At 34.2% G+C, this 26914-nt stretch overlaps 1 protein-coding gene across 4 annotated transcripts; it reads right to left on the bottom strand.

Moving 5' to 3' along the window:
• Nucleotides 1–9507: 9507 nt before the first annotated feature.
• On the bottom strand, nt 9508–15827 carry LOC114758339 (uncharacterized). Of its 4 annotated transcripts, none has more exons than XM_028947388.1 (7): nt 15514–15827; nt 13508–13607; nt 11854–11963; nt 11272–11748; nt 10997–11146; nt 10498–10913; nt 9508–10361 (listed from the first exon to the last, which is right to left on the bottom strand). In XM_028947388.1, exons 2-7 carry the CDS (start codon nt 13585–13587, stop codon nt 9747–9749), a joined length of 1848 nt encoding a protein of 615 aa, XP_028803221.1. In that variant the 5' UTR covers nt 13588–13607; nt 15514–15827; the 3' UTR covers nt 9508–9746. The 4 variants fall into 4 exon arrangements, with proteins under 4 accessions (XP_028803221.1, XP_028803222.1, XP_028803225.1 ...); XM_028947389.1 differs by lacking the exon at nt 15514–15827 and adding an exon at nt 13909–14280; XM_028947392.1 differs by lacking the exons at nt 13508–13607; nt 15514–15827 and adding an exon at nt 13909–14279.
• Nucleotides 15828–26914: the final 11087 nt, after the last annotated feature.

Here is a 26914-nt window from a genome sequence, read left to right as displayed (position 1 = left end):
TCTTTTTAGCAACATTAGCTCTTATAACTTTGTTCTATTGATATTTAGTCTCTACATAAGGATTAATGATGTTAATAGAGGAAAAATAAAGATTTAGTTAAGAACAAAAAACACATAGGTACCAAATTGAAAATTGAAAAAAAGTATAAGTACCTCCAATATGGTTTTCCCTTTTTAAAATACTAAAATCAACAAATGGAAAATACTAAAATCAACAAATGGACAAATCTAAACCGGTAGAAATGATCTACTATAAAAAATCTACAACACTATGGTTAACACTCACCAAAACTAAATACTTGCTCCAAACTCTATATCAAAAATTTTCTCTAAGCAACATAAAATTACCATCATTAGATAGATCTGACTGAGTAGAACAATTTTCATGCAGGAAGTTTTGTAATTAGAAGTAATTTTATTTACTAAAACTATCTGAAACGATGAAGAAAGAAGGGAGAGAGATGAATGACGTTGCAAATGAAATGAACGCATAGAAAGAGAGGAAGAGAAAAAAAGATGAGAGAAGGTAAAAAGAAAACACTTGGGGTAAACTAAAGTTAAAGACCCTAGGTAAAACGGAGAAAATAACAGTTTGGAACCCTTTTTTTCAATTTTTAAATATTTAAATCCTTGGAGTAAAATTTAAGATGTTACACATTGTGTGTGAATTTGAATATTAGAAGTAGGAGAGGTCAAATTGTACCTGTTAAAGCATGTACTATAGGTTTTGTGTCTTCAACAACTCCAAGATCTTTTTATATTGTTCCTGCGTAAACATTGGGGCGACTATCATCATGGCATACCCTTAAGGGTTAGTGTCCTTGGTAGGGTTAGCTCCCCTTTGCTAAAAATCCCTCTGTTGTCTCCCTCTATTGCCTTTGAAGTTTGTCGGATACCCAACAATCTAGAACCAATTCTCTCTAAGGTGCCCTTTCTTGTGACGGTGGGTACACTCTGGGACATTCTCTATCACATCTTCATACCTTAGAGTCCATTTAGAGCCATTTCAGACTACTTTGGATGGCCTTAAGCTCATAAAAATGTAACTGGACGCTGATTTACAAAAAATACTATTCACTACGCATTTTTCAGATTACAGATCTAATTTTGAAAAATCATAACTAATTCTAGAAAAATCTTATGGAGGTATTCCAAAATTCTATAAAAATCTCTTTCAATGCTCTTTGAGGGAAAAATATCCAGTTGGACTTATCTTTGCCCAATTCATAGAGTTTAATCAATAAAGATTACTGTTCATTTGGTAAAATCAGGAACTTCCAGATTCTGTGCCTCAACTTTGAAAGTTACTATCTCCTTTATGTACACATCCAATTGAGGTGATCTACCTCTCATTTTGAAGCTTGCGACGTGTACTATAAATATGCCAAATTTTGTGGCTTAACTAGTTCATTTCATAGGTCAAACTGGAGCTCAAAGCTAACTGTTCTAGAACCTACATTTTATCCCTTAACCACTCTTTACTTTAATTCTTTTTATTCCTTTGGTGTACATAACTTGGGTTTACTCTTTCCCATTCATGATCATGCATTTTCATATATGCCATAAGCATTCTATGCACATAAATTGCATCAAGGCATTCATAAACATAATTTACAACATAGAAGAATGATACATTGAATATAATCTCAACCATTAACATCAATAATTCTCCACTTTCTTCTCCTTGCTTCTCATGCCATTATTACCCATCATTGATTGACCTAAATGGTTTTTTAGAGAGGGGATGAGATTCAGGAGAATCTCAGTAGCAAACAATACCATATTAATCATGCTAGATGGATGCTAATGCACTACACGCAACTTATTTATTCTCTTGTTAATTAGTGACATATTAGCATGCTCAAAGCTATTTTGTGATGCATGGCCATTGAGACATAATATACTCATCATAATAGTAATTACAGTAGCCAAAATATATCACAATAACATTCAAATAACATGTACATAGCAACACACAAGCATACAACATCAAGCAATGACAATAAGTAAGTTCATATCTTTGACTTCAAGCTTTCCTCTTGCTTTTCCTTTGATTCCCTTGATTTTCCAACCATACAGGCTTTCAGTCAACATTAATAAATATTCTCTTGGATGTCTCAAGATCCTAAACATAATCACATTGATCATACAATCCATTAGGACTAAAAAATTACATAAAGTTCAAGACTAGCTCTCTTGAACTCAACATTTTCTCTAAATTTTTGGATTAATGTTCTAGCTTTGTAAAAATTGTTTCCTTAGGTCAATCCTACACAATTTACCCAAAGAATCCAAATATGAGCTTGGATTCATGAAAATCCAACTCCTTCCCCAAAAATCAGTTTGGGAAAATAGGGGGTTCATAAACTCCAAAAATCCCAACTTTAATTTCAATACTTCTAATGCTTGTTCTTAAGGTTTACCCTACACCATTTTCCATTTTAAACACAATGTAAGTATCAAAAATATGAAAATATCATCCTAAGGTATAGATCTTAGCTTGGCCAAACAACATCCTTCAAGAAACAACCACGAAATCTTTTAAACAACAACTCTAAACCACTTGAAACAACTTTGAATCAATGGGTTTAAACTAGATATAACATCAAAACTTCCTTCCCCTAACCCTATAAATTTTGGGCAGCAGCATTAAAGAGGGAAGAACAGATTTTTCTACCATCAAACTCAAGGAAACAAAGCAAGAAACAACATAGATCAACTTACTAACTTTAGATCTAAGCTTGGTTGATCAAAGGTTGTAGCTTCCTCTTGATTATGCTTCAAGAATCCAAATGGCAAGAGTTTTCCCTCTTGTTCTCTATCTTGGCTGAAATGAAGGGGGAGGGAGTGTCTATTTATAGCCAAAACTTTGGCTTGAATGGACCAAAATGCCCTTAGTAGCTAATAGAAAGAGTAAGGGCAAATTTGGAAGTTCAAGTGGACTTTTGCATCATCATTGCATCACCTTCTTGCATCATCCTTCTAGAAGGTGCCAAGTGTCACAAATTTGATGGAGGAAAAGGAAGATTGAATCCAAGCTATTGGATCAAAACTTAATCCTTAAGTTTCCTTTTAATTTACTTGGCCCATGTTTCTCTAGCTTTCTTGACGGCCTTCTAGAACTCAAAAAATTCTCCTGTCTACTCCATAAATTCCCTTTTATTCTAGAGAATATCGATAAATTTTCTCAGGCCATAACACTTCTTTTAAGCCTTGTATAAAAATAATTTACTAAAATACCCTTTTATCAGCACAATCAGCTTTTTAATTTATTAAAGCCATTCCATTGGCCTTTTGGTTATGGAAATAATTTTATAAATTAGTAGAACCTTTCAACCATTTAACCTCATTTTTGCATACATTTTTTAGGTCTCTTTCTATTTTAAATAATTCCTCAAATGACGTACTTTTTACCGGCCATAACCTTATAAATTCCATTTAAACTGCCTCAGGGGTAGTTTTGTCATTTATCTTCATAAAAGAGTCTTAGAATATTATTTCCCATTTTCTAGAATTTTTTGTATACTTTTTATTTTTATCCTTATTGGCCATAACTTTCTGAATTTACAATTTAGTTTTTGCTTGGACTTAACTTTATACAACTATCTCTTTGAGGTTTCTAACTTAACCCTTAGCATGTTTCTACTCTCTTTTCTCTTTCTGGGCCCTTGAGACTTTACTAGAGCCTCTAGCCTTGATTATACTTGAGTCCCTGAAAGTTTTGACTTTGCAGTTTAGTTCCTGAAACTGCTTTGACTTCTTTTCTCATCCTTGGAACTTGTTCTCAAAAGGGGCTTAGTAGCCTACCTTTTTTAGGCTACTTCTAGGACTCTTAGGCCTAAAAATTGAGATATGACATTCTCTCCTCTTCCCCATCCTCGTCCGTGTCCTCTTCCCCTTACAGTCATCGCAAGTCCTTTGGTGGGGATATTTTTATCATCGTAAGATATGGAATGCTGGGCTTTATCTTGGACAATCATGGCATATGCCCCATTAATGGACAAGAGAGGGGACATGAATAGCATCTGGCCCCTTGCTTGTGCAAAATTTTCATTGAGTCCCATTAGAAACTGTAGTAGTTTCTACTCTTGAATCACGACTGAGTAGGCCTTGGCTATCGCACAATTACAGGATGGAATTGCGACAAGGGCCGCCTACTCCTCCCACAATTCTTTCAATTTGAAAAGTAGATTGTCAATGAATTTGAACCTTGACTAAGGGAATTGATTTCACGATGCAGTGTGAAGATTCTTGATCCGCTTTTCTAGTTGAATCTCTCCTTTAGCTCAACCCAAACACTGTGCGCATCTTGAAAGTAAATGATTCCACTGGCTAATTCCTTGGATATGGAGTTGATTAGCCATGAAAGGACGATCGCATTGCATCTCTCTCATTGCGACTATAGGCTTGCTTCTTGGTCAGCTTTCTTGCAAGAACCATTGAAACCAAGCTTATGTTTGCTGAGAAGTGCGATTCTCATTGCATAGGACAATACGGTGTAATTTTTGGTACCGGTGAGGATGTGTGGGATATCACTGTTCCTTTGGTGTCTGACAGATGCAAGAATAGAGGGTACGAGAATGGAATACTCTCGACTACGATCTTCTCTTCTCCCATTAGGTTTGCTGCATAGGGTTTCTGTGTGAGGTTCTTGTGGGCTAGTGTCAATGGGCTCTTCTGGCAACCCTAAATGACGACCTGTGGCTCTGATGCCATGTTAAACAACATGCCACCATACACACCCCAAAAACGCACAGCTTGGATTCAAGAAACTGGATATTTTATGAATGAAAATCACATCACACATATTGGGCATATTTGGACCCAATATTTATAGACAAGTCTTAGGAATAGAAAAACTATACACAACCAAAACCATGCACAACACTTCCTAAACTAATGGGCTTTACAACTCATGCCCATATCATACAACTTGGGCCTACGTCATACAAAAGCACTAGATCTTATATTTAGAAAGGAGGTTGTAACTTTTAGCAGTTACTCTCTAATATGTATTTATATGTTCTTATACATCATTAGCTAATTGACAAATTCATTAACAAGTCCTTGTAGTTTACCTCAATCCTAAATTAAGTTATTTTGGTTGAATTCGACCCTTATTGTTCAATTTGTTAATTTTAATTTATAAATTTTATAAAATTTTATTTACAAAAGATGTATGTATGTTAAAAGAGTGTGAAAAATAAAAGAGATTTCATAAAGACTCCAAGAAATTTTATAGATTCAAATTGATGGATGAAACATCCTTCCTTTAACCCCTCATAGTACACGTTTGGAAGCGTTATGGTTCAAGTGAATCACGAAAAAAGCCCGTAGATTGAAACTTTTTCAATTGGTTCTCGGGTTACTATTCACTATTTAAATTTCAAATTATAGGTCCAACTTCGAAAAATCATAACTAATTCTATAAAAATCATATTGAGGTGGTTTAAAATTCTATTTGAATCTTTTTCAATTCTTGATAAGAAAAAAAAAATGTGAAACTGGACTTATCATTGTCCAATTCGTATAGTTTATTCATTAAGCATTACTATTCATTTGGTCAATTCTGGAACTTCTAGATTATGTGCCTCAACTTTAAAAATTTATATCTCCTTGTGTACATATCCAATTAAGGTGTTCTACATCTCTTTTTAAAGTTTGAAATGTGTATAACACATCTGTCAAATTTCATGGCTTAACTCATTCATTTGATAGGTCAAATTGGATCTAAAAGTTGACTGCTCCAGGACCTACATTTTATCTATTAGACAATTCTTACTTTAATTCTTTTTATTGTTTTAGCATGCATAACTTGGCCTTATCCTTTCTTATTCATTATCATACATTTTTATTCATTCCATAAACATTCTAAACAAATACAACCATCATTGGCATTCATATACATAATTTATATAATAGGAGAATTATACATAAATCCTTAACCAATCATTAACATCAATAATTCTCTGCTTTCTTCTCCTTCCTTTTCATGCTCTTTTTCATGCAATCATTGTGCATCATTGATTGACCTTGTGTCCTTAAGCTTTCTTCTTACTCCCTTTTGCTTCCAACCATTAAGGTCACTTACTCAACCACATCCAAACCTTTTCTTGGATGTATCAAGGTCTTAATCACAGCCACAAAGGTCACATTACTCATTAGGACCAAGAATTACACAATATGGAAGACACTTATGTCCTTAAACTTAATCCTTTTTTTCTTAATTTATAATATAGTGTTCTAGCTTTATAAAAATTGTTCCCTTAGGCCACTCCTACACAATTCTGCCCAAGGAATCCAAATATGAGCTTAGATTCATCAAAATCCAGCTCCTTCTCCTGGTCCTAGGCCCAAACCGAAATTTGCCACTTAATTTTCAATTTTGATTCTAATACTTCCAACTTCATCCTTTCATCTTATTCCTACCCAATTTTTCATTTTAAACACATTGGAAGCATCAAAATCATCAAAATCACATCCTAGGCACAAGAACCAGGTCTGGCTGAAACATTTCCTCAAGTTACACAATCATGAAGTTCAACCAATTTCAGCTTAAAACCACTTGACTCGTGTTGCTTTCAAGGCTTTGAATATTATTCTAATATCAATTTCATCTTTCCCTATTTTTAAAAATTTCATGCAGCATAACCCCCAGGGCTTCAAGCTCCCAAAAATCATTATAATCCATAACCAAACTCAACAACAAGGGTAGTGAAAACTACATCAAAAACCATTAACATACCTTGTTTTGGAGCTTGATCTTGCATATGACCACTTGGTCTTTCTTTCTCCCTCTTCTTTCTCTCTCTAGAAACCATTTTGCCAGAGCTTCCCCATGGTTTCCTCTAGGTTGGATGAAAATAAGAGAGGGGAGGGGTATTTATAGAAAACAAGACTAAATCTAGGCCGTTGATTTTAAAAATGTGTGGCTTGATCTAGACCATTCATTTTTTCTTTTAATCTTATGGTGACAAATTTCTCATGACATCATGCCTACATCATCAATCCACATGCTCTTAATCCAACCGTACGCGTGTCTTGTATCCGACCATACATATAATACCTACTTTTTCCTTCTAACCGTACACTTGTCTCCTCCATATTCCTTCATCATTTTGGCATTAAAATAGGGAGGAAATTAATATAAAATTAATATAAAATACAACCCTTAGGTATTCCTCTATCTATCTTGCCATTTTGCACTGTATAGGATACTTTTTCGGGTCCTAACTTTCCCGGGGCTACTGGGACATGTTATGGTACCATTTTCTCACTTCAAATAAATCCATATGGCATTATATAACATGCCCAAAGAGGGGGTGATGCTCTTCCCTTGTTCTTCTATGACAATAATTAAAATAATTAATAATATTTATTTCGGAGTGAACTTGACTGAATTCTTTCTACTGGTCTACGACTCCGAGAATCTATCTCCAGGTACCAATATTATTTATTCATCACAGGGAATTCCTCTAATTTTTCTTAAGTCAAAAGTCAATCTCTAGACATTTGACTTTGAATTTCCCCGGATAGTATGTAAATAGGCTTTAAATTCCATTAACGCCAACCTCTTCACTTTACAGGAACGGAATTATTTTTAAAACCTGTGATAATTCCTCAAGTATTTTCTCCCATTTTCTTCCAATTATTTGAGTCCTCCCTATAATTTAAATAATTTATTTTTAATAATATTCAAAATCAATCAAAACACTGGGATTTCCACAATTGCTTTCTAAGGGCATTTTCGTCATTTTTAGCCTCATATATGCCTCTGAACCTTATTCCCATTTTTTTTGGGATTTTTTTGAATTTTTTAGGCCTTAACCTACCATTTTTCATTTTCTAGGATTTTTTTTGGGATTTTTGGACATAATTTCTATTTTTGCCCTTACCAGCCCGAAAATTTGTAAAATTACAATTTTGCCCCTGGTTTGGCTTAACCTCAAAATTCACCTCATTGAAGCCTCTAACATAACCTTTAGCTTACATTTATCTCTATTTCTCATTCCTGGGCCCCGGAACTTCTTCCGAGTCCCTAACTTCCTCTTTTCTCAGTCATAGAAAACTTTCCCTTTGTGATTTAGTCCCAGGGAATTTCTGGGACCTCTGCCAAACAAGGTCTAGTAGCTTGCCTATCTCAGGCTAATTCTGGTTACTTCTAGGCCCAAAATTCAAAATGTGACAGTGGGGGTTACTCTCAGGAATGTGATGCACTTAATGAATCAAACTATTAGGACCCAACTCAAACAAAATAAACTACATAGACTTGATTCAAAATTAAGTAAATTATAAGAATTTGTAGATTAATTTTCACTTAAATAAATGTATCTTTTTTATGCTCAAAATAATAAGTTTATGTAATTGTTAAGCACGCGACTCTAAAGGGAAGAATTTAAACCTGCCATTGGTGTCAAGACATTATTGTTGATAAAAATAATTTGTATGTACGTAAGCTTCTTCTTGTTTTTTTTTTCCCCCGACAATCATCCAGTTATAAAGTCTACTACTTTGATGAGCCTTGAACTCACCTCACCTGGGAAAAAAAAAGAAAAAACTGCTATCTGCATCATGCTTTGAAGGAATACAAGTGATATAACTTTAGAAAAAGTGCAAATGACATCCTATGACCATTAAAAACAGTTTTTAAAAAGAACAAATATTGGGGTTTTGCATATATACTTAAACTAAAGCAAGTGCTCTACATTTAAATTCAATAATTTAAATTTCCTTCCTATATGATTGCTTAAATTTTGCCCGTTTTACCATTTTTCCTAACTTCTCATCACTATCCTCAATTTGAAATATTGTTTAAATCTCATCCATCCCTTAATCAAAATACATAATGGATTGTGGCCTTTATTCAATTAGTTAACCATATTTTTAAGATTAAAGCATCCTTAAAATTAGAACTCTTAATTTGTTTCTCCGTTGATGCCAAGGAGCCGGTGAGAAAAAATGAAATGAACAGTGTCACGCATATTTCAGCCTAGAATATAGTTGATAGACTTGAGGTGGACCATAATTTTTGCGAATCGTCAAGAAAAATATATAATCATGAAGTGAGAAATGATTTGTATACCGCAATAGGCCAGTGAATTCTCAAGGCTAAGGTATTTTCATTGCTGTATGATCTCTCCGAGATGAGAGATTTTTGTAATTAGATCATTTACATTAATTAGCTACTTCCTCTAGTCCTAAGTATAGGGGATTTATAAAAATTAAACAAATTAGTTATTTATAAAAAAAAATATTTGTTAATTTTTTTTTAAAATACACATTTACTCATTTGCATAGAAAATACTTACATTGAGGAAACCCACTTTAAATGTTGACAACTTAGGAAAAAGAAGTATAAATTGAAAGACAAAGTGAATTTTGGTCTTCCATCTAGGAAAGTGAATCCCTCAACTAGCTCCTACATTTGTGAACACAAGGGGGTATTATATGCAAACTCTTGCGCGTATGTGATATTTCTATACATGGATTCTTCTATAGACAGAGTGGTGATATGACAAATATATATAGCTAGTATAAAGTTCTCAACAAGCATTCACAAAGTATAAATTAAAGTAGAAATTATAAATTTACAAGAATTTAGAGAGGAATTAACACTGCAATATTGAAAAGGAGATTTCCTTACTAACTCTCAAGACTCACGCTACACAAATACATAGTAATTAATTACTAGAAGAGAGGTACATCACTGAGAAATGGCAACTACTTATTTACAGTCACTTATTGTCCTAGTAAAGCATATGTTTACTAGGATGAAAAAGACTCCTACAAAAGTAGGTCCAATAAAGTATATCAGACCACAGTGGGAATAGCAGAAATGCAAACAAGGGTATAGGTATAAAAGCAAGTGCAGAAATAAAGTCAGGAACCCACTTTGAACTATGACAATACATGATGAAAAAGGCACTACCAAATGCTATCATCATGCTTATTATAGAGATGAACAAAGCAACCAATCCAGATATGAGCTTCAAGGGTAATGACTTGCGAAAATCCTCTTCTGCATAGCGTGAGATGAGGATGGACAAGAAAATAAGTATGGAAGTTGAGGATGACATCATTGCAGCTGCATCAGATATGGCAAATATTAGGAATGATGATTTTTGCAAGTAATTAGGATTTCCTGAATTGTCGTTGATACCACCAGGTATACTAAATGCAGCTGTAAATACTCCAGTAGTAATAAGAGTGGAAACAACCATGCATTGTTCTGCTCTTTTCTTCGACCATGATTCTGCTTCTTTTAGCAAGTCTTTGTGCTCCTTTGTGAACAGTTGGCGAGGAGTTAAGTCTTCTGCATTCTTCGTCTCTATACATGATGGTAGCATTATCTTCTCCACCTCCTACCATGTCAAAAAGGATGTATACTATATGAACTATATAAAATTTACAACAAAGAGATAGATACAAGATGCATCAAGTAATAAGAACATATGTGTAAGTCATAGAGATAGACTAAATATTATTTATAGCAAATACCTCAAACCAAAGTAACTCAAAGGTCATTTGAAAAGCTGCTCCAGAAATCAAGTTTAATCGATCTAGTGGTGCCAATCTTGCAGCCATATGCAATAAGTTGTCTCCGTATTCATTATCTACGAAAGGCACTATAAAATCTTTGACCGAGCCAATGTCATGTATGAGATCGAAGATATCAGCATAACGATGTAAAACTGCAACATGAATTATGCTTCGATTTCTTTCATCAACTTCCCATATCAAATCAGGATAGGTACTCATAAGTTCAGCTAGAAACTCAAAATTTCCAACTTTTACAGCATTAAATGTTACTTGTGAAGGTACTTTTATGTTGTCCATAATCATTTGGTCATCTTTTGTAAGGAATATGCTCCACAAATGTTTTACCAGTTGAAGTTGCTGAGTTTGCCTCAAACCTGTGAAACACAGTTTATATGTATCGTAAAACCACTATATCATAATAATTTTTTTTTCTTACTTTGTGATTATGGTCACTAACATGATTTCATGAGCCGCTTTCTATATCGCTGACTTTGACAAAGAGAGCTTAAAGGCTTTCGAGCCAATATATGCAATATTGTCTCATTACTTGAACTATCCCTCTCAAAAGCTAGATTTGGATCCACTTTTAGCAACTTCAAAGCTAAATCTGCGCAAATCAATACATAAAATAATGTTTAACACAAGGTATATATGACACACCCACACACTTCAAAGTTCACTCTCGTCATCTTTTACGGTCTCATGGTTTGTTCGTGTGCGTAATATTATTACCGTAGATTCCACTGTAGACACAGTAGAACAGCAGTAGTGTCCAATCACGATATTCAAAAACTTGAATAGTTTCATGGTACAGATGCCAAGCCATTTCACTTCTTCCTTGTAAAGCTGCCATATGAAGAGGAGTGGTTCCATGAGCACCCCTTATGAACGGCAAACTCTGGTTTTTTCTCTTCATGATCTCAACAATCTGTATGTTCCCAGCTGCTGCAGCGAGGCTGAATGCAGTGTTGTCACTCATATCTTGCAATTCCAAGTCCTCTGAACTCATCCTCTTCACTAGCTCATCCACAAAGTGGACATGGTTCTTCTCGACAGCCACATGGAGCACCGTGGCCCACCCCCTGCTTATGGCGGCGCGAGCCAGACCCCAGTCTTGATCTAAGATATGCTTTGCTGCTTTCCAATCCCCTTTCACTGAAGCTTGGTAAAGGGGAACACAAAAGCTTAGGTATTTATCTCTTCGCTCTTCTGAAACAAGTTAGTTAATGGAAACTTTGTCATATATTTATGTAGATTGTAATATAAATAGAAACACACTAGAGAGAGAGAGAGAGATGAGATAAAAGATATTACGTGTGGGATCTATAAGATTAAGGTTAGGCCTCCTAAACTGAGCTGAAGCAGCCCTCTGAAGTCGTTGTACTGGTGTAGTCACATAACTTACATTTGCTCCGGCCATGTCTCTGTCAAGAAAGCACAGTATTTGTGTTCAAAAATTAGTTTGTCTCTCTGATTTGAAGCTTGGAGGATAAACATAGGTATGTTGTGCTTGAAGCTGTCTATGACATGTGAGGAAGAAAACTCTTTTTTTCTGCTCAAGGATTGGTTATTGAAGTTCTGGCTCTGCTACAGCACTCACAAAGGGCGCTCATGAGCTAACCGACCTCTTGAATCATAAAGCTGACAATTAGTTCTCTTCTCCTATTTAGAGTATAGATGCTACTGCAGCATGGTAATTCTTTTGAATAACAAAATCATACCCTTTACTCTAACACACACGCACACACACACCTCTCTTACTATTTAGATACACGAGACTTCTAGATTTATTCTGATTCTTAAATTAATTAAACATTTATTACTAAAAATATTTTAAACTTATCAAGTAGGAGCTTCTTAAAATGCAAAATTATTTATTAGAATGTAAAAAGGTAATTAAAAGTAATAATTTAGAAAAATCCTCACTGAAAATAATAATAAATAATATTTAATTTCACCTCACATAGACTGTGTGTATATTATTTTTATTTGGGAACAAGTGTCAGAAAAGAATAGGCCTCCATGAGCCAAGCAGTTGCTATGGCATGATGTCATCAAGCGAAGGTCATGCAATCGTAAGAATATGTGGTCTCGTCACTTTTCATTTGGAAAAACAAAAGCAGACGTACTGGGAAAGCAAAGCAGCGGGCGTGCTCTCTAAAATTAATATTCAATTGGAAAAAAATATATAATACTTAATTAATTTGTATAGATTAATAAAAATAGTCAACTTAGTTATATGTTAAAAACATGTATTGATTTTCTTAAAATACTCTCTTAAATTATTTAGATTAAAATTACTCTTTGATACAAACTCCCTTTAACACATGCAATTAATAGGACTAGTTTGATTAAATAATGAGGACAAAATAAATTGAGATTTTATATTTAGCAAGAAACCAGTTTGAGTGCTTATAAACAAAAGTCATGAGAACCCAAAGCTCATCAAGTCTAATTTTCAGGGTTTAGATTTGAATTTTTTATTTTTATTTGTTTAAAATAATTATTTTGATGGGTATAGAATTTAAAATAAAAATGATATCTTAACTATCATTTTTTTAAAAAATATTTTTATATAAAAATAATTAATTTAAAATTTTAAATATGAGAATTCAGATCTGGTAAATTTGGAGTGCTTATTATTTTGATAAACACCTAAACTGATTCTTATTTAGAATCAAATTTAATGTCATACTAGTTCTTATATTAGTGATCCAAACTGTTTTTATTTAGGACCAAACTTAACCTCCTACTAACTCTTACTCTTATATCTGTGACGGGAGGTAGTATTTTATATTAAGATGAAATATCAAAATTTGTGAAAACAACGCTATGAGACTAGGAGAGTGTATACATATAGGCAGAAACTGATTCAGAAGTTGGAACTTACTTTTCAGACTGATCTCTAACTAATCAACATGACGAGGAAGAGAGAATAAAGAAGACGATGATAAGATAGTAAATTTACATGTGGATCCGGTTTGCCGGCAAGCACAAGCAAAAACTCGTCTGTTTCTGAGGGGATTCAACCTCGAACAAGCTTGCCATTTAATTGCCAGATTCCACAGCTAATCACAACCACAGCCCAGAACACAGATTAATTAAACATCACATCAAACACCTCTCTCTCTCTATCTCTCTCTCTCTAAGACACAAACTAGCCAACCCATCCAGATGAATATATAGCCTCTCAAGTAATTTGAAAGAGACTGACCAGAGAGGGATGTTAATTAACGATGCAAGGTGCGTGAATACTAAAAGCAAATTCAGAAAAGCTCAAGGTTTTTTGGTCTTTCCCCCTCTTCTAATTGGACTGAGTTAAAAAAAAACAGTAATTAACAAGAGAGAAACAAGATTTGAATAAATTACCTGAAAGTAGAGGAGAGATGGATCTGAAGATAATACTCAAAGAAGGGGGAAGCAAATACATATCAGAATCTATCATCAGAGAAACTACACAAACCAACCCAACTATTCAAAGTCAAGTCTACCATAGTCTAGTCCAGCACTAAGTTTTAAATTATTGTTAGTACAGCCCCACAATCATTGTGCTTTATTCCTATATATACGTTAAGATGAAGAACAATAATGAATATATTTTTGCTTTTATCCTTATTAATTAAACCAACGCTTGGTGGTTATCAAGTATCATTTCTCTCGCACAAAAAATTATCCGCACATGTCGTTTGTGTGTGCATCAAAATTTTAAATATAACTTATCCGATTTTTAGTGTGTCATGTCATATAGCACTGTTAATTCATCCCTAAATTATACCTATACCCTTGTTTGCGTTTTTGCTTTATTTCATCTCTGGTCTGCTATAATGGTTTATTCTACTCACTTCTGTAGGAAACTTTTGGCTTAGTTTATTCGTAAAATTCTAATTTGTACTTCAGTTTATACTCTGTGAATGTGTGCGTGATGAGAACTCTATGCTAGCTATATACTCTCTTAGTTATTTCTCACCCCATCCGTTTAGCTTTTGGCTATTTCTCCCCTCTCCTCTTTTTCTCTTTTGTGGTGCGTTCGTTGTGCCACTATAGATTTAGACTTTAGTAGTCCAACCTCTGCATGGTGCACTAATAATAAGAAAGCACTCATAACAAAAGTAAATCCTTATTATCTCAAACTGTGAATGCTTAGGGAGAACTCTATGCTAGCTATATATTTGGGACATAGCCAAAATCATCTGTAGAAGAAAATATGTGAAATAAAAAGTCAATCCTTCCACAAATCGTACAAGACATGGAAGTAAAATGCAGCGAAGCTTCAGAAAAGGCATAGGAAAAGGAGAAATACTTAGATACTCCCAGCGTACCTGCCCATCTAGACACTGTCCAATAAGAACGAGACGACTCAGATAGTTTTAATGCATGTGTCACTCAACTCATTTCTATTAATTTATTTTTAAAAAAAATAAAAATGCCTAGGTCATTGTGATTTCCATTACTGCCCTCCCTTCATTCTTTCTCAATCCTTCTCCCTTGTTCCCCGTCTTTCCTCTCACTTCACTCTTGCTCCGCCCTTCCCCTCATCACCCCTCTTTCTTCTTTTGTATTTATATCTTATCTTTAACCATGTTATACAGTTTGATTTTTGAATGAATGATCTCCAGCTGCCGCGTTTTGTGTGCATTTGTTGAATTAAAGATCTTTCTTGCATGGTTATTTTATTTGCACTTCTAAAACTGAACTCAATAAGATCTTGACTCCATGCCCGAAGCCAAAGCACCATGGACATTGAAGAGCCCAGAAATCTAATTTACAACCAAAAATCAAATGAAAATAAAAAACCATTTCCCAGCACCCATGGACATTGAAGAACCCAAAAAAGTGCACAAGGAAGAAGAGAAAAAAAAAAAATCTATTGATGGTCCAGGTCTGCATCGCAGTGGTGGAGACAATGAAGAAGCAGAAACATTGTTGACTCAGATCCGCAAAATGGAAAGGGCTAAAAAAGACAACCGAACTGACCGAGTGACCTACAACCTATCAATGGTTTCTGACTAGTTGCCATGTGAGAGTCGCTAGGAAAGACGAGAATCACCGTGGTCGTTGGTGGATATCGTTGCCGGGGTCGTCGGTGCATATCGAGAATTTCCACCGCAGTCGTTAGTAGAGAGTGTCCGCCGCCCTTGTCAGTGGAGAGTCGCCCCGCCGTCGCTGGTGGAGAGTTGCTGATGAGGAGATCGAAGATGGAGGAATGGAGAATCTGAGAGAGCAAAATGGAGACACATGTGAAGGGAGGGCAGTAATGGAAGTCAAGGTACCTTGGCATTTTTAATTTTTTAAAACAACAAATTAATAAATGAACTGGTACCAAGTATTTCTCAGGGAAAAGACAGGTGTGGGTGGGGCCTGCTTTCGTCCTCTTCCATTGCGTCGTTGAACTTTGTTCTTTTAAATATTCTTTGGTGGATGTGATATTTCAGCCGTGTTCATCCGATAACCATCCGAAAGTTTATGATTAAAAATTGGCCATCACAAAGTCTTCATGCGATTGAATGGAACGGCAACCTTAAAAACCATTCGGTTCTTCAGAAACCGCTTCGGTTTCCGGTTCCATTCTGGGTTCCGGTTCAAATGCCGGTTTAAGACTGCTCAAAACGGCTCAAACTCTCAGACGGTCCAAATATAAAGACCAAACCGCTCAGATAAACGGTCGACGGCAGGACCGGTCCGGTCCGGCTTTCAATACACTGGATTAAGCATCTTTACACTGTTAATATACGATTCTTTCTTTTATTTTTCATATAACACATACATTTCATTTTTTAAAATTTTTATTTTCTATTTCTTAAATAAGTCGCTTCATTCAAATCATTTTTTTCTGCACTGGATAGAAAAAATAATAAATTTGGGTGTATCTTTTGTTGAGACTTTTTAATCCAATTGATACCAACCAACTCTTCTAGCAAATTTTTTTTTTAAACTGTGAGGTCTTTTTTTTTTTTTTGGTTCCAAGTGAGGCCGTATATCCAAATGTGTAACATAACATACTAATTTCTTCTAGAAGATAAGGTAACTGTTTAAAGTCTATATGGTGTGGTCAACGGGAATAGAAGTGGGCCAGTTTATGTACGATAATTGTCAAGTTAGGTTGCCACAAATTGATCAATTTCCTAATAACTTAATGTAATATAACTATACTGTAATATAATATTTTAATATAAAGAGAATTATGTTATGATATCATTTCAAATCACATATATTCTAATCTTATATTATTTCAAGTTGGATTACAATGAGTTGTTTGACATTATTAAATTATTAAATTATGTTATAAAGCCACGTGTCATTGCTTGTGCCCTAGCTGGTCATTCTTAATTTCTCACACAAAATTGTGACTCGTTATTACTTGCTGTACGTATAACTTATCTTCTTTTATGTGAATTTCCTAGTTGAATTTTACACTTTTCTTAGTTTATTTGTTTTATATAGACCCAATTAATACTGCTGTAATGCAATATTTTGATATAAGAGAATTGTCATATCTAGTACTTTCGTTTGTTAATGATGACAATGTAATTCATTAATAAATGTACTCTCACTTGTTATGTTACTGTATGATATGCGATCTCATTACAAGCATTCTATGACTCAATTCAATTACACAACCTCACTTGAAAATTTAATTTCATTAACAAATAATTTCAATAAAAGCGATTTAAATTTATTTTCCAAGCAAGGTCCATACGTACATTTGTAACTCCTGAACTATGCGTTAGCCTTAATTAAAAGTTACTTATTATAACATTGGACTGCATATGTATGAATCACAAAAGGTTCATTTTCTCATTCTAGCTTATATTTTCTCATTCTACCCTATATCTTTTATCATGATCTTCTATCATCGCATGAAATACACTTACATGAATGAAAAATTAAAAATAAAGTTGAGAAATTGATTTCAAGATTATTATATTAAACTTTTTTAAAAAATTATGAAATTTTCCTCACTAGCTAAACCTGCGATTCAATATTTCTGAAGATATATATTATATCGGAAAAATAAGAGATGGCATACCATAAAAAATTTAAAAAACAAAAAAACAAAAGAAAGTCATGCAATTTCTGTGATGTGAACTACTGATTTTATCTAAAAATTGGTAACGATTAGGTGGAACAAAGGGCGTGAAATTAAAGTCAACTAGGACAAACTTAAAACAATAATACCACCTCCTATTCTAAATATAAGAATTAATTTATAATATAAATATACTACAAATTAATTTTTATATTTAGAATTGTAACTAGTACTTCTCGTCAATAAAAATTGAAAAGAATAAAAAGATGCGGATGAAAAACGGAGGTGAAAACCGTACAAGTAAGTTTTGTTTTGTTTGTTTTTGTTTTTCAAAGACAAGGAAGAAAGCCATGTTTATCTTTTTCATCTTCACATTGATGCGCAACGCATAATATGGCAACACATGTTCTTATCATCCCAACTTTCCTACTTTTCAAAAGAAAAATCTTATCGTACCTGACCCGGGCACCGACTCCTATCCTAACGTGAAGTGTCTCCCACCCACGACAAAAAAGGAGCGGTAAAAAAAAAAAAAAAAAAAAAAAAAAAAGATACGTCAGTATGATGTTTTTTAAAGTAAAAATTAGATATCATTACTAACAAAACAAGGTTAGAACAAGAGGCTTTTAATCGCCTTCATCAAATTTCACCTCTTGGTTAAGAGGTGATCGCACCACTGCAAAATCAGCTTTTAACCATATTTATTAACGGCAGTATTTTGACAACGAGCAGCAAAAAAAAAAAAAAAAGCTGTAATATTTTTATAATTAAAGTGAAGTAATTTTTGTTCCTTACAGCGGTTATAATAACCACCATAAAAAGTTCAAATGTGACATTGTAAAAAAGCAACGTCAGCTTCGACTTTTTATGGCATGTGAAAAAATGCTGTGGTTTATACTTTTTACTGCGAGAAAATAAATGCCGTGGAAAATATTTTTCGCAGCTGTTATTGCTAAAACTACTGTAAAAAGTTTTTCAAAATGCTTTTAACCCAGCCTGCGCATTACCTTTTCACTTACATGCACTATTCTGCCGACCTCGACCCCACTTGAAAGGTGCTCCCACACCAAACTTCGACGTTTCCCTTAAGTTTCCAGCGAAACCACCGCCTTCTGTCACTCTCACCATTGGGCCTGTTTGGATCAGTGGTTAAAAAAAGTAATTTATTTTTAATCTGACTTTTAAAAAAATAAGATTAGATAAAAGTTAAATTGGAAGGTGAATTGTATTTGGATTAGTTTTAAAAAGTTAGTTTGTAAAAGTAAGATTGATAAAAAGTTGTTTGGATTATGATTGAATAAGTAAGTTTATTTTGTGAAATTACTAAAATAGGTATGACTTTCATTAAATAATAAAAAATAAAAAATAATTTACATAATACAATAGTTTTAATTATTTTAATATGAAGAAGTTAAATTTAATGAATAAAATATCTTTATATTAGATATCTCTGAAAATTTTTGAACTAAATAATATTAGATAATTAATTAAATGATATATTTGTGTACAATTTATATAAATATAAAATAAAAATAATTTAAAAAATTAGAAATATTCTAAAAAAAACTATGTTAAATGAGCATGTATGTATATGCAAGGGAAGACAGACCTGCTGTAAAGATTTACATTGGGTGCTCATCAGATCTGGACGGTCCAGATTTATTTTTATTTTTATTTTTATTTTTTAAAAGTGTTTATTTTAATAGGTATAGGATAAAAAATAAAGATAATCTCTTAACTATCATTCTTTAAAAATATAATTTTTTTATTTTAAAATAATTATCTAATAATATTAAATTTGGACCCTCTAGATCTAATCTGGACGATCCAAATTGCTTATCAGATGATAAGCATTGGGTGCTCAAAGACCCCTGCTGTAAAGAGGAAAAAGAAAAGCATGTCACGACAAAAGCTAATGCCTCGTTTGGTTTGGTACAATGAAAGAGTTTTTGATAGAAGTGGAAGTGGAATTAGAAATGGAAATGAAAATGGAATTGGAAGAGAAAGAGAGTTTTGAAACATGTTTGGTAGAATGGTGAAAGTGTGATATAATTTTTAATTAAAATATGTATCTATAATATGAAAATACCAAAATACCCTCCAACAAAACATAAATTTCTTCCACCTCCAACGAATGTTAATTAGAAGAGCACCACCTTCATCCAACTACCATCGCCCTCAGCAGAACAAAAAAGAAACAAAACCAGAAACAATAGATGGAGATTGCATCTCCAAATCTTCCTTGCAAATAGAAAATCAAAATCAAAATGCAGAAAAATTGTAGGAAATTGCATACAAAATCTCATATCTTCCTTAGAAGAACATGAACCCAAAAAACAAATCGAAGCAAACGAAATTGCAGGGAAAAAATAAAAACATTTTAAATGTTTATAACGAAAATCAAAATCGTAGGAAATCAGAAACAAAATCTCCAGATCTTCCTAAAAAGAACACAAACCAGAAGAACAAATTGAACAAATAAAATTGCAGGAAAAAACGCTACAGCCTACAGGGAGGTGACGGTGGTCTTGAACTCGCTGTCGGAGGGAGATGAAGATGGAGTCACATTCATTGCTGGAAGGCAGAGTTGCGATCTGTTGCTGCCGTGGCCATGGAGAAGAGCCATGTCTTCATTGCTAGAGAAGAACCTTACAGCCGTCATTGAAGAAGAATCATAAAGTCACTGCCGTGGAGGTCCGTCGCCGGTAGATGACTAGTGGAGGTTGGGTGGGAGGCACATAGGAAGAAGACGAAATGGGCTAGAGCCAAAATGGTCACGGTTCCAGTTCCATGTTCCCCGGTGGGGGCAAGATGGAATTGGCACTTCCATGGAAGTGGGCTCAAGGATACCAAACACTCAAAATTTGGGTTCCAGTTCCATTTCCACTTCCCACCCCTGTGATTCCATGCTACCAAACGGGCCCTAAAGGAAAAGAGAGGGAACCTAGTGTAAAAGCCGGATTAGAAAAGCAAAAAGTAGCCAGAAATAACTTCATCAAATCGCACAATTAAACACTATGTTAAAAGCTAATCCAAACAATGGGTCCGTTTGGATCAGCAATTGAAAAAGTAGCTTATTGAAAAAGTAGCTTATGGAGAAGTGAAGTTGGTAAAAGCTAAATTGGACAAGCTGAATTGTGTTTGGATTAGAGTTTAGAAAAGCTAGTTTGCAAAAGTGAGATTGGTAAAAGCTTGTTTGGATTATAGTTGAGTAAAAGTAAGTTTGGTTGTAAAATGACCAAAATGGGTATGAATTTTAATAAATAATGGAACATGATAAAAAAATGATTTAACATAATACAATAAAATTAAAATAATTTATTATGAAGAAGTCAAATTTAATAAGTGAATTAAATTTTAAAATTTTAATGAAATCATAAAAAATATTTTAAATATAAAAAAATGAATTGACATAATACAATAAATTTAAATTAATTAATATAAAGAAGTGAAATTTATTAAGTAAATTAAATTTGAAAATATTAGAAAAATGGAAAGAAAAAAAATTGCAAATTCTCTCAGCTCCATATTCAGTTGGCCTCCTACTCCTCACTTGCGTTCTGCTCGCTTGAAAAATTAGAATATGAACAGCGATAGTCCAGTTGGCGAACTCCCCCTCTCCCAACACAGTGATCAGTGGCCCCAAAGTCCCCTTAAAAGCCCGATTTCATAAGCTAAAAGCAGAACCATCCTACTTATTCAATCGGGTTTAAAAATCACAGCTTTTAACTATAAGTGAGATTGGTTAAACGCTGAACCAAACATCCTATTTACTGCCATTGAGCTTATTTTCAATTATAAGCCACGTTTGGGCTAGCAAACGCTAACCAAACAGGCACAATATCAATCTCCTCCAAACGTACATATAAGCCCAAAAGCTACTTTTTCATGCTCAGACCGCTGCTCCAAACAAATTGATTGTCGTTTTGTGTTGCTTTAGCATTTTCTTTGTTGTTACATGGGAAGCTCTCTCTTCACTCTTTCTCCTCTTTCTAATGCTTCTTTTGGCATATTTAATCATTGAAAATAATGATTTATCAAATGGGTATGTTTATTATAATGTTAGAATGATTGCATTTGGTTTTTTGATTATTAGAAAGTTTTGTGTGTGAGTTTGGAGTTCATTGGGATTGTGATTGTTTGTTAGTAATGTCATAGTTAATTGCTTGCTATGGATGTCACCAGATACTTGTGAAAACTTTACAATTAATGATTTTTCGAGTTTTTAATTTTTTTCATAATTTTCATATATTTATTTAGAATTTTTGACAAATTTTTGTTATGAATAATCTATTGGGGCGCCAATATTTTTTTCCAGTTAGGAACTTTGATTGATAATGGAATTTTTGTCATATTTGGATTTTCATTTTGGATTCAAAAGTTAACCTTAAGGAACTTTATTTTTTGATTTGAGATTGTTGTTGTTCTGTTGGTTATAATTGTTAAAATTTTCCTTTTATGTGTTTATTGTATTGTTAGTTGGTTGATTTATATTGTTATTTGGTTGGTTGGATGATATGAAAATTGTGTTAATTATTTGGAATGCCTTATGTTTAAAGAAAAACTCTACCGAATGTTTTATATATAAAATAAACAAGACATTTTCTTTAATTTGTAATTAAGTATTAGTCAAGTTGATTTATTAACTAATGCTTAATTATTTGATTTATTATTTGAATATTTGAATGAAGTAGTTAGAGTTGGGTTTGACAACTATACTCCTTGACTATGTAGAATAATGAATTGTAGGAGAATTAGCAAATAATATGAGAATACGATTGAAAGGTTTCTTAAGTTTGTTTAGAGAAAAACTCCTAATAAAAGTGATTACTTATATTATTATCCTTGTATTAAGTGCTTAAACATAGCTGACGGAGTATTAATGAAGTACTAGTGCATCTTTCGCTAGCACGATGTCCAAAGAGGAGCTCGATCATCGATTATAAGAAGAAACATAGAAGGTTCGAGCTCAACTTAGTCAACAACACAAAGTGAAGATGCAAAAGATGTATGAAGAATTTGATGCTGAGTTCCAAAAAGCTATGATGATGGTTAGCACAACTAAATTCCAAATACCTCGAATGTTTGAATTATCATGATTAATAATCATTTCTTTTCAAGATTGTCAATTCATTTAAATTTATTTAATGTGCTGACTAATTTCTTTCTATATTTTAGGGTTCACCTATGGTGAAAAATGAGAAGGGCAGTAATAATCAAACATTATGATTGTAACCATTTGAACCCTAGATAATAGACAGCCCTGTATTCTTTATGTGGACATTGATACCCCTCACCCCACTGATGATGGTTGGGCATACACAGGCTCAGCAATCCATGAGAAAAAAGTTTCTAAGGATCACATAAGGGTGATGTTGGTTAAAGTTCATAATGGTCAAGATAGTGTCCAAAGCTACTAACAAGGTCCGAATACTAGCCCAAGCCAAAGAAATTTTATTCTGTGGCTGAAAAAAACTCGTTGAAAAATTGACAACAGCAAAGGAGTTGGCGACAAAGAAGGTTGCAAACAAGGTAGCTTCTGAGCTTAAGCCCCTTGACACAGACGTTGCGTCAAAATTTGAAAGTCTAGTGTTGCTTCGTTTTGTGGTAGACCAAATAAGGATGTACTTACTTTTCATATGCCATTTAGGATTTTTGGTTTAGAGCTAACCTATAACTTCACCATCAATTGAAAGGACTTTATTGAGTTCCTAAATTTTGAAGAACTCGATCCAATCTTCATGTATCTTGCCATTTTATAAGTTAAATTTTCATTTTCATATTTTATGCTATACTTATGTGCGCTTTAACTTCTTTCTCATTTGAATAACAAATACCTTAGTCACACCTACAAGGAACAAGGAGAGAAGGGCTCATATGGCTTCATGTGCTTGCTAAAAGTGTAGAAAACATCAAACAACTTGGAACTAGGGTCGGTGTACATGATGACCACAATGACCAAGAGCAAGAAAATAATATATTTTGCACCTTAAGTTGAAAAGTAAGCATACTCTTGTGTTTGACACACACACAAATATTATTATAATTAACATGATTTTTATCTTGTAGTTATAATTTGAATCTTCTTGTTTTTGCCTCCTATGATAACACTATATACTGATTTGATTCCCTACTTGGAGTGCCACAAGACAAAACTAAGGATGTCGTCAAGAAATGAGTTTATGTTTATAAAGTTATTAAAGTTTACAGGGTTAATATACTTTTTAGTTCTTTAAATTTGTCCTCATCTTGGTTTTAGTCTCTCAAATTTCAAATCCTAGGTTTTAATCCCTCTACAGGCAAAATGGTCCAAGTACTTATTGTATTATAAGGACTAATATTTTAAATGAAAAGAAATTCAAAGAACTAAAACCTATGGTTTAAAATTTGAGAGATCAAAACTAAAATGAGGACAAAGCTAAGAGACTAGAAATTGTATTAACCCAAGTTTAAACTAGTGTGCTATAACATTTTTTTTCTCTAATTATTGATAGGGCACTTCAAGGATTTAGTATAATGACCAAAAAGAAAAAGTTGCCATATAACGCCAATTATGAAGGACTTTCCATAACGGTTTTTAGCCAAGGAAAAACTGCTATGGAAAGCTGCTTTTCACTGCAGCTTATAATCACCGTGAAATTCTTAATTTATTACACTGCCTCTAAAACTGTCGTGAACAGGCCCTTTTGATTGCCGTATGATCAAGGAGAAATTAATTAATATAAACGTGTGTGTAAGAATTTAGGAAGATTTAATATAAAGTTTCAAATATCAAGACAATTATTAACGTACGATATAAAATTAAGAGGGATTTGTACTACCTCTGGTATTAAATATAAGAGCTAGTTTGTAGTTTAAATTACATTACAAACTAACTCTTATATTGAGGATAAAAAAATTGTATAATTTAGTATTTTTCTTAATTAAACACCCACTGGTTACCTTCTCCACATGGAAGGAAATCACATGTAACATCTTGAGTTTTATCAGGTTTTAATAGCCTCTTTTGGTTGATTTTGAGGATAGATTAGCGATTTAATGTTGATCTTGGTGTTTGGGTTTGGATTTGAGGTATGTTGGAGGAAAAGGTGAACGTACCCCTCTCAAGTAAGACTTCGCCGCGGCGAACCGGGAGTTCTAAAGGGGATTGTCTTTCGGGCAGGTTTGGCCGCGACGAAGTCTTAGGGACACCGCGGTAAAGTTGTCCAGGTGAACAGGGTTTCCCTCCCGGGAAGGTTTCGTCGCGGTGAAGGTAGGGGTATGCCGCGGCGAAGATTATTCTGGGCAAGCGAGAGTTTCCTCTTGGGAATCTTTCGCCGTGGCAAAGATTGGAGTTCGCCGCGGCAAAGTCGGGTTTTCAGGCGAGTAATCCCTCTCGGGATTAGTTCACAGCGGCGAAGTTATGGGTTCGCCGTGACAAAGGAGTCTGAATCCATATAGTCGCGGGAGGGGTTCAGTTGTACGAAAATTAGAAAAATCTGAGGTAGAGAGAGAGGCTCTACTAGGGTTTCGGTATTTTGGCTTGGAGGGGGCATTTCTAAGGATCCATTACCTCAAGTAAGTGATTTTAACCTCTAATCTACTTTCTTTCTTGGAATTTCTGAGGATTTATGGTGGAACACTAGAGTTTTCTAGGTTGTGATGGAATTGAGGTTTTTGACCGATTGTTTTGAGTTTAATTGATTGCTTCGGGTTAGTCTAAGTTTTTAATCGGTGTAGTTTCCTTGGATTTGAAGAACTTAGAGTTTTGAAGTTAGGGTTTATGGAAAAAGGGAGTTTTGTGATTGAGGATGATAATGTAGAGGTTGATTTTGAGTCTTGTGAATTGGGTTATGTCAAAGAGGGTTAAATTGGATGTTTAATCAGTTTAGATTGTTGTTAGAACTTCAATTGTTCAAATAGGATGTTTGGGTATTGAATTCCTATAGTGGGTCCTTGAGGTTTGAACCCTAATTGATGCTTGGAAGGGGATTTGATGTTTTAATGGACTTTTATGACTTTAGAGTGTTGTTTTGGATGGTTATACCCTTTGAGTTGGGTAGAGTTTTGGTTGGAGCTAGGAATTTTGTGTCCCCAAATGTTGTTTTGGCCACATTATTAGTTTGAAAGCTAATACATGGTGGTTGTGTGTTTGTGTGCTTGTGTAGACCGGTTGTGAGCCTTGTTGGTGCACGGGGCCGTGTTGTTGGTTTGTTTTTCCCTTGCTCAAGCGAGAGGTAACCACTTTCCAATCCTTAGTACATGCTTCTGTGGTAATGTGAGTAGATTTATGTTTTGTGCTCCGAGTAACAATTATGTTCAAAGTGTATGTTGTATATAAAAAGGAAAACTATCTTGTGGGGTTTCGATTGATGATGAATAAATCTTGGAATTGTGAAAGATATGCCACTAAAAGAAGTTAATTATGAAATGTTCAATTACTATTTGATTATGGTTTGAGCATGATACATGAATTGGGAATTGGTGAGAGTTTTTGATAGTTACTACCACGTGGTAAGGCCTCCATTAGCATGATGGTTGGCTCAGTACGTCCCCCAGAATGAGGGATAGGCCTTTTGGCTCCCTACGTCTCCTAGAGTGAGGGATAGGCCTTTTATGGCTCCTTACGTCCCCCACAGTGAGGGATAGGTCGGGTTCAGCTCTTGAAAGTCTCCCAAAGTGAGGGATATGGTTGATGGGAATTGCATCATTGTACTTGCATGACTTGTAGTGGCTATCATTATATATTACTTGTGAACTGCCCCACTTAACACCTCACGAGCACCTATTTAGTAGTACCTTGAATTAGAAAGATTGGTTACTGGGACGTTGTCTCACCTTGTGGTTTACAATGTTTTCAAGTGAAGGTTCCGGGCGTGTGCCATCAGGAAGAGACGCAGAGGCTTGAGCTTGGTTAGCTTTAGGCCTCTAGCCCTTGTGTATGTATGGCTAGTATATATTGCCACATTTAGGACTCCTTTTGAATTATTTTGATTACCCGGCCTTGTTGTAAACAAGAGAGAATGTTATCTCCTTATTTGGGTGGGCCAGAGGCCATTTCTATTGCTTTGTGAAACTTTGATATACATGGTTGAAACTAATTAGATGGGCTAATTTTGATGTCTTTTGTTACCCGGGCCGGAGGCTCGGAGGCCCAATGGTTGTTAATGAATGATTTTAGTTGCATGCAATAGAGTTCGAATTTGAACCGAGTTTAAATGTTAATTTCTAAAGTTATGTAATTTCTTTCTACTATGGTAGTTTGTTGTAACAGCTTTCCTTTTCTACCATAGTAGTGAATTTTACGACGAGTTTATAATGTTTTTGAAGTTAAGGGTTTTACATCACACACCTTCCATCATTTTGGAG

Source organism: Neltuma alba, unplaced genomic scaffold (assembly GCF_004799145.2).
Source record: "Neltuma alba isolate B1F8T4 unplaced genomic scaffold, ASM479914v2 tig00010689_pilon, whole genome shotgun sequence".
NCBI lineage: Eukaryota > Viridiplantae > Streptophyta > Magnoliopsida > Fabales > Fabaceae > Neltuma > Neltuma alba.
The sequence above is the reverse complement of the archived record's forward strand: the minus strand, read 5'-3'. Positions and strand labels throughout refer to the sequence as shown.

What these genes read in the sequence shown, in the direction of transcription:
- LOC114758339 (XM_028947388.1), bottom strand. Translation starts at nt 13,587, where the DNA reads ATGGCAAGCTTGTTCGAGGTTGAATCCCCTCAGAAACAGACGAGTTTT. An exon ending in TAATCTTATAGATCCCACAC is followed by an intron (nt 11,749 to 11,853) that starts GTAATATCTTTT and finishes AACTTGTTTCAG; the next exon opens with AAGAGCGAAGAGATAAATAC. An exon ending in TGTCTACAGTGGAATCTACG is followed by an intron (nt 11,147 to 11,271) that starts GTAATAATATTA and finishes TGATTTGCGCAG; the next exon opens with ATTTAGCTTTGAAGTTGCTA.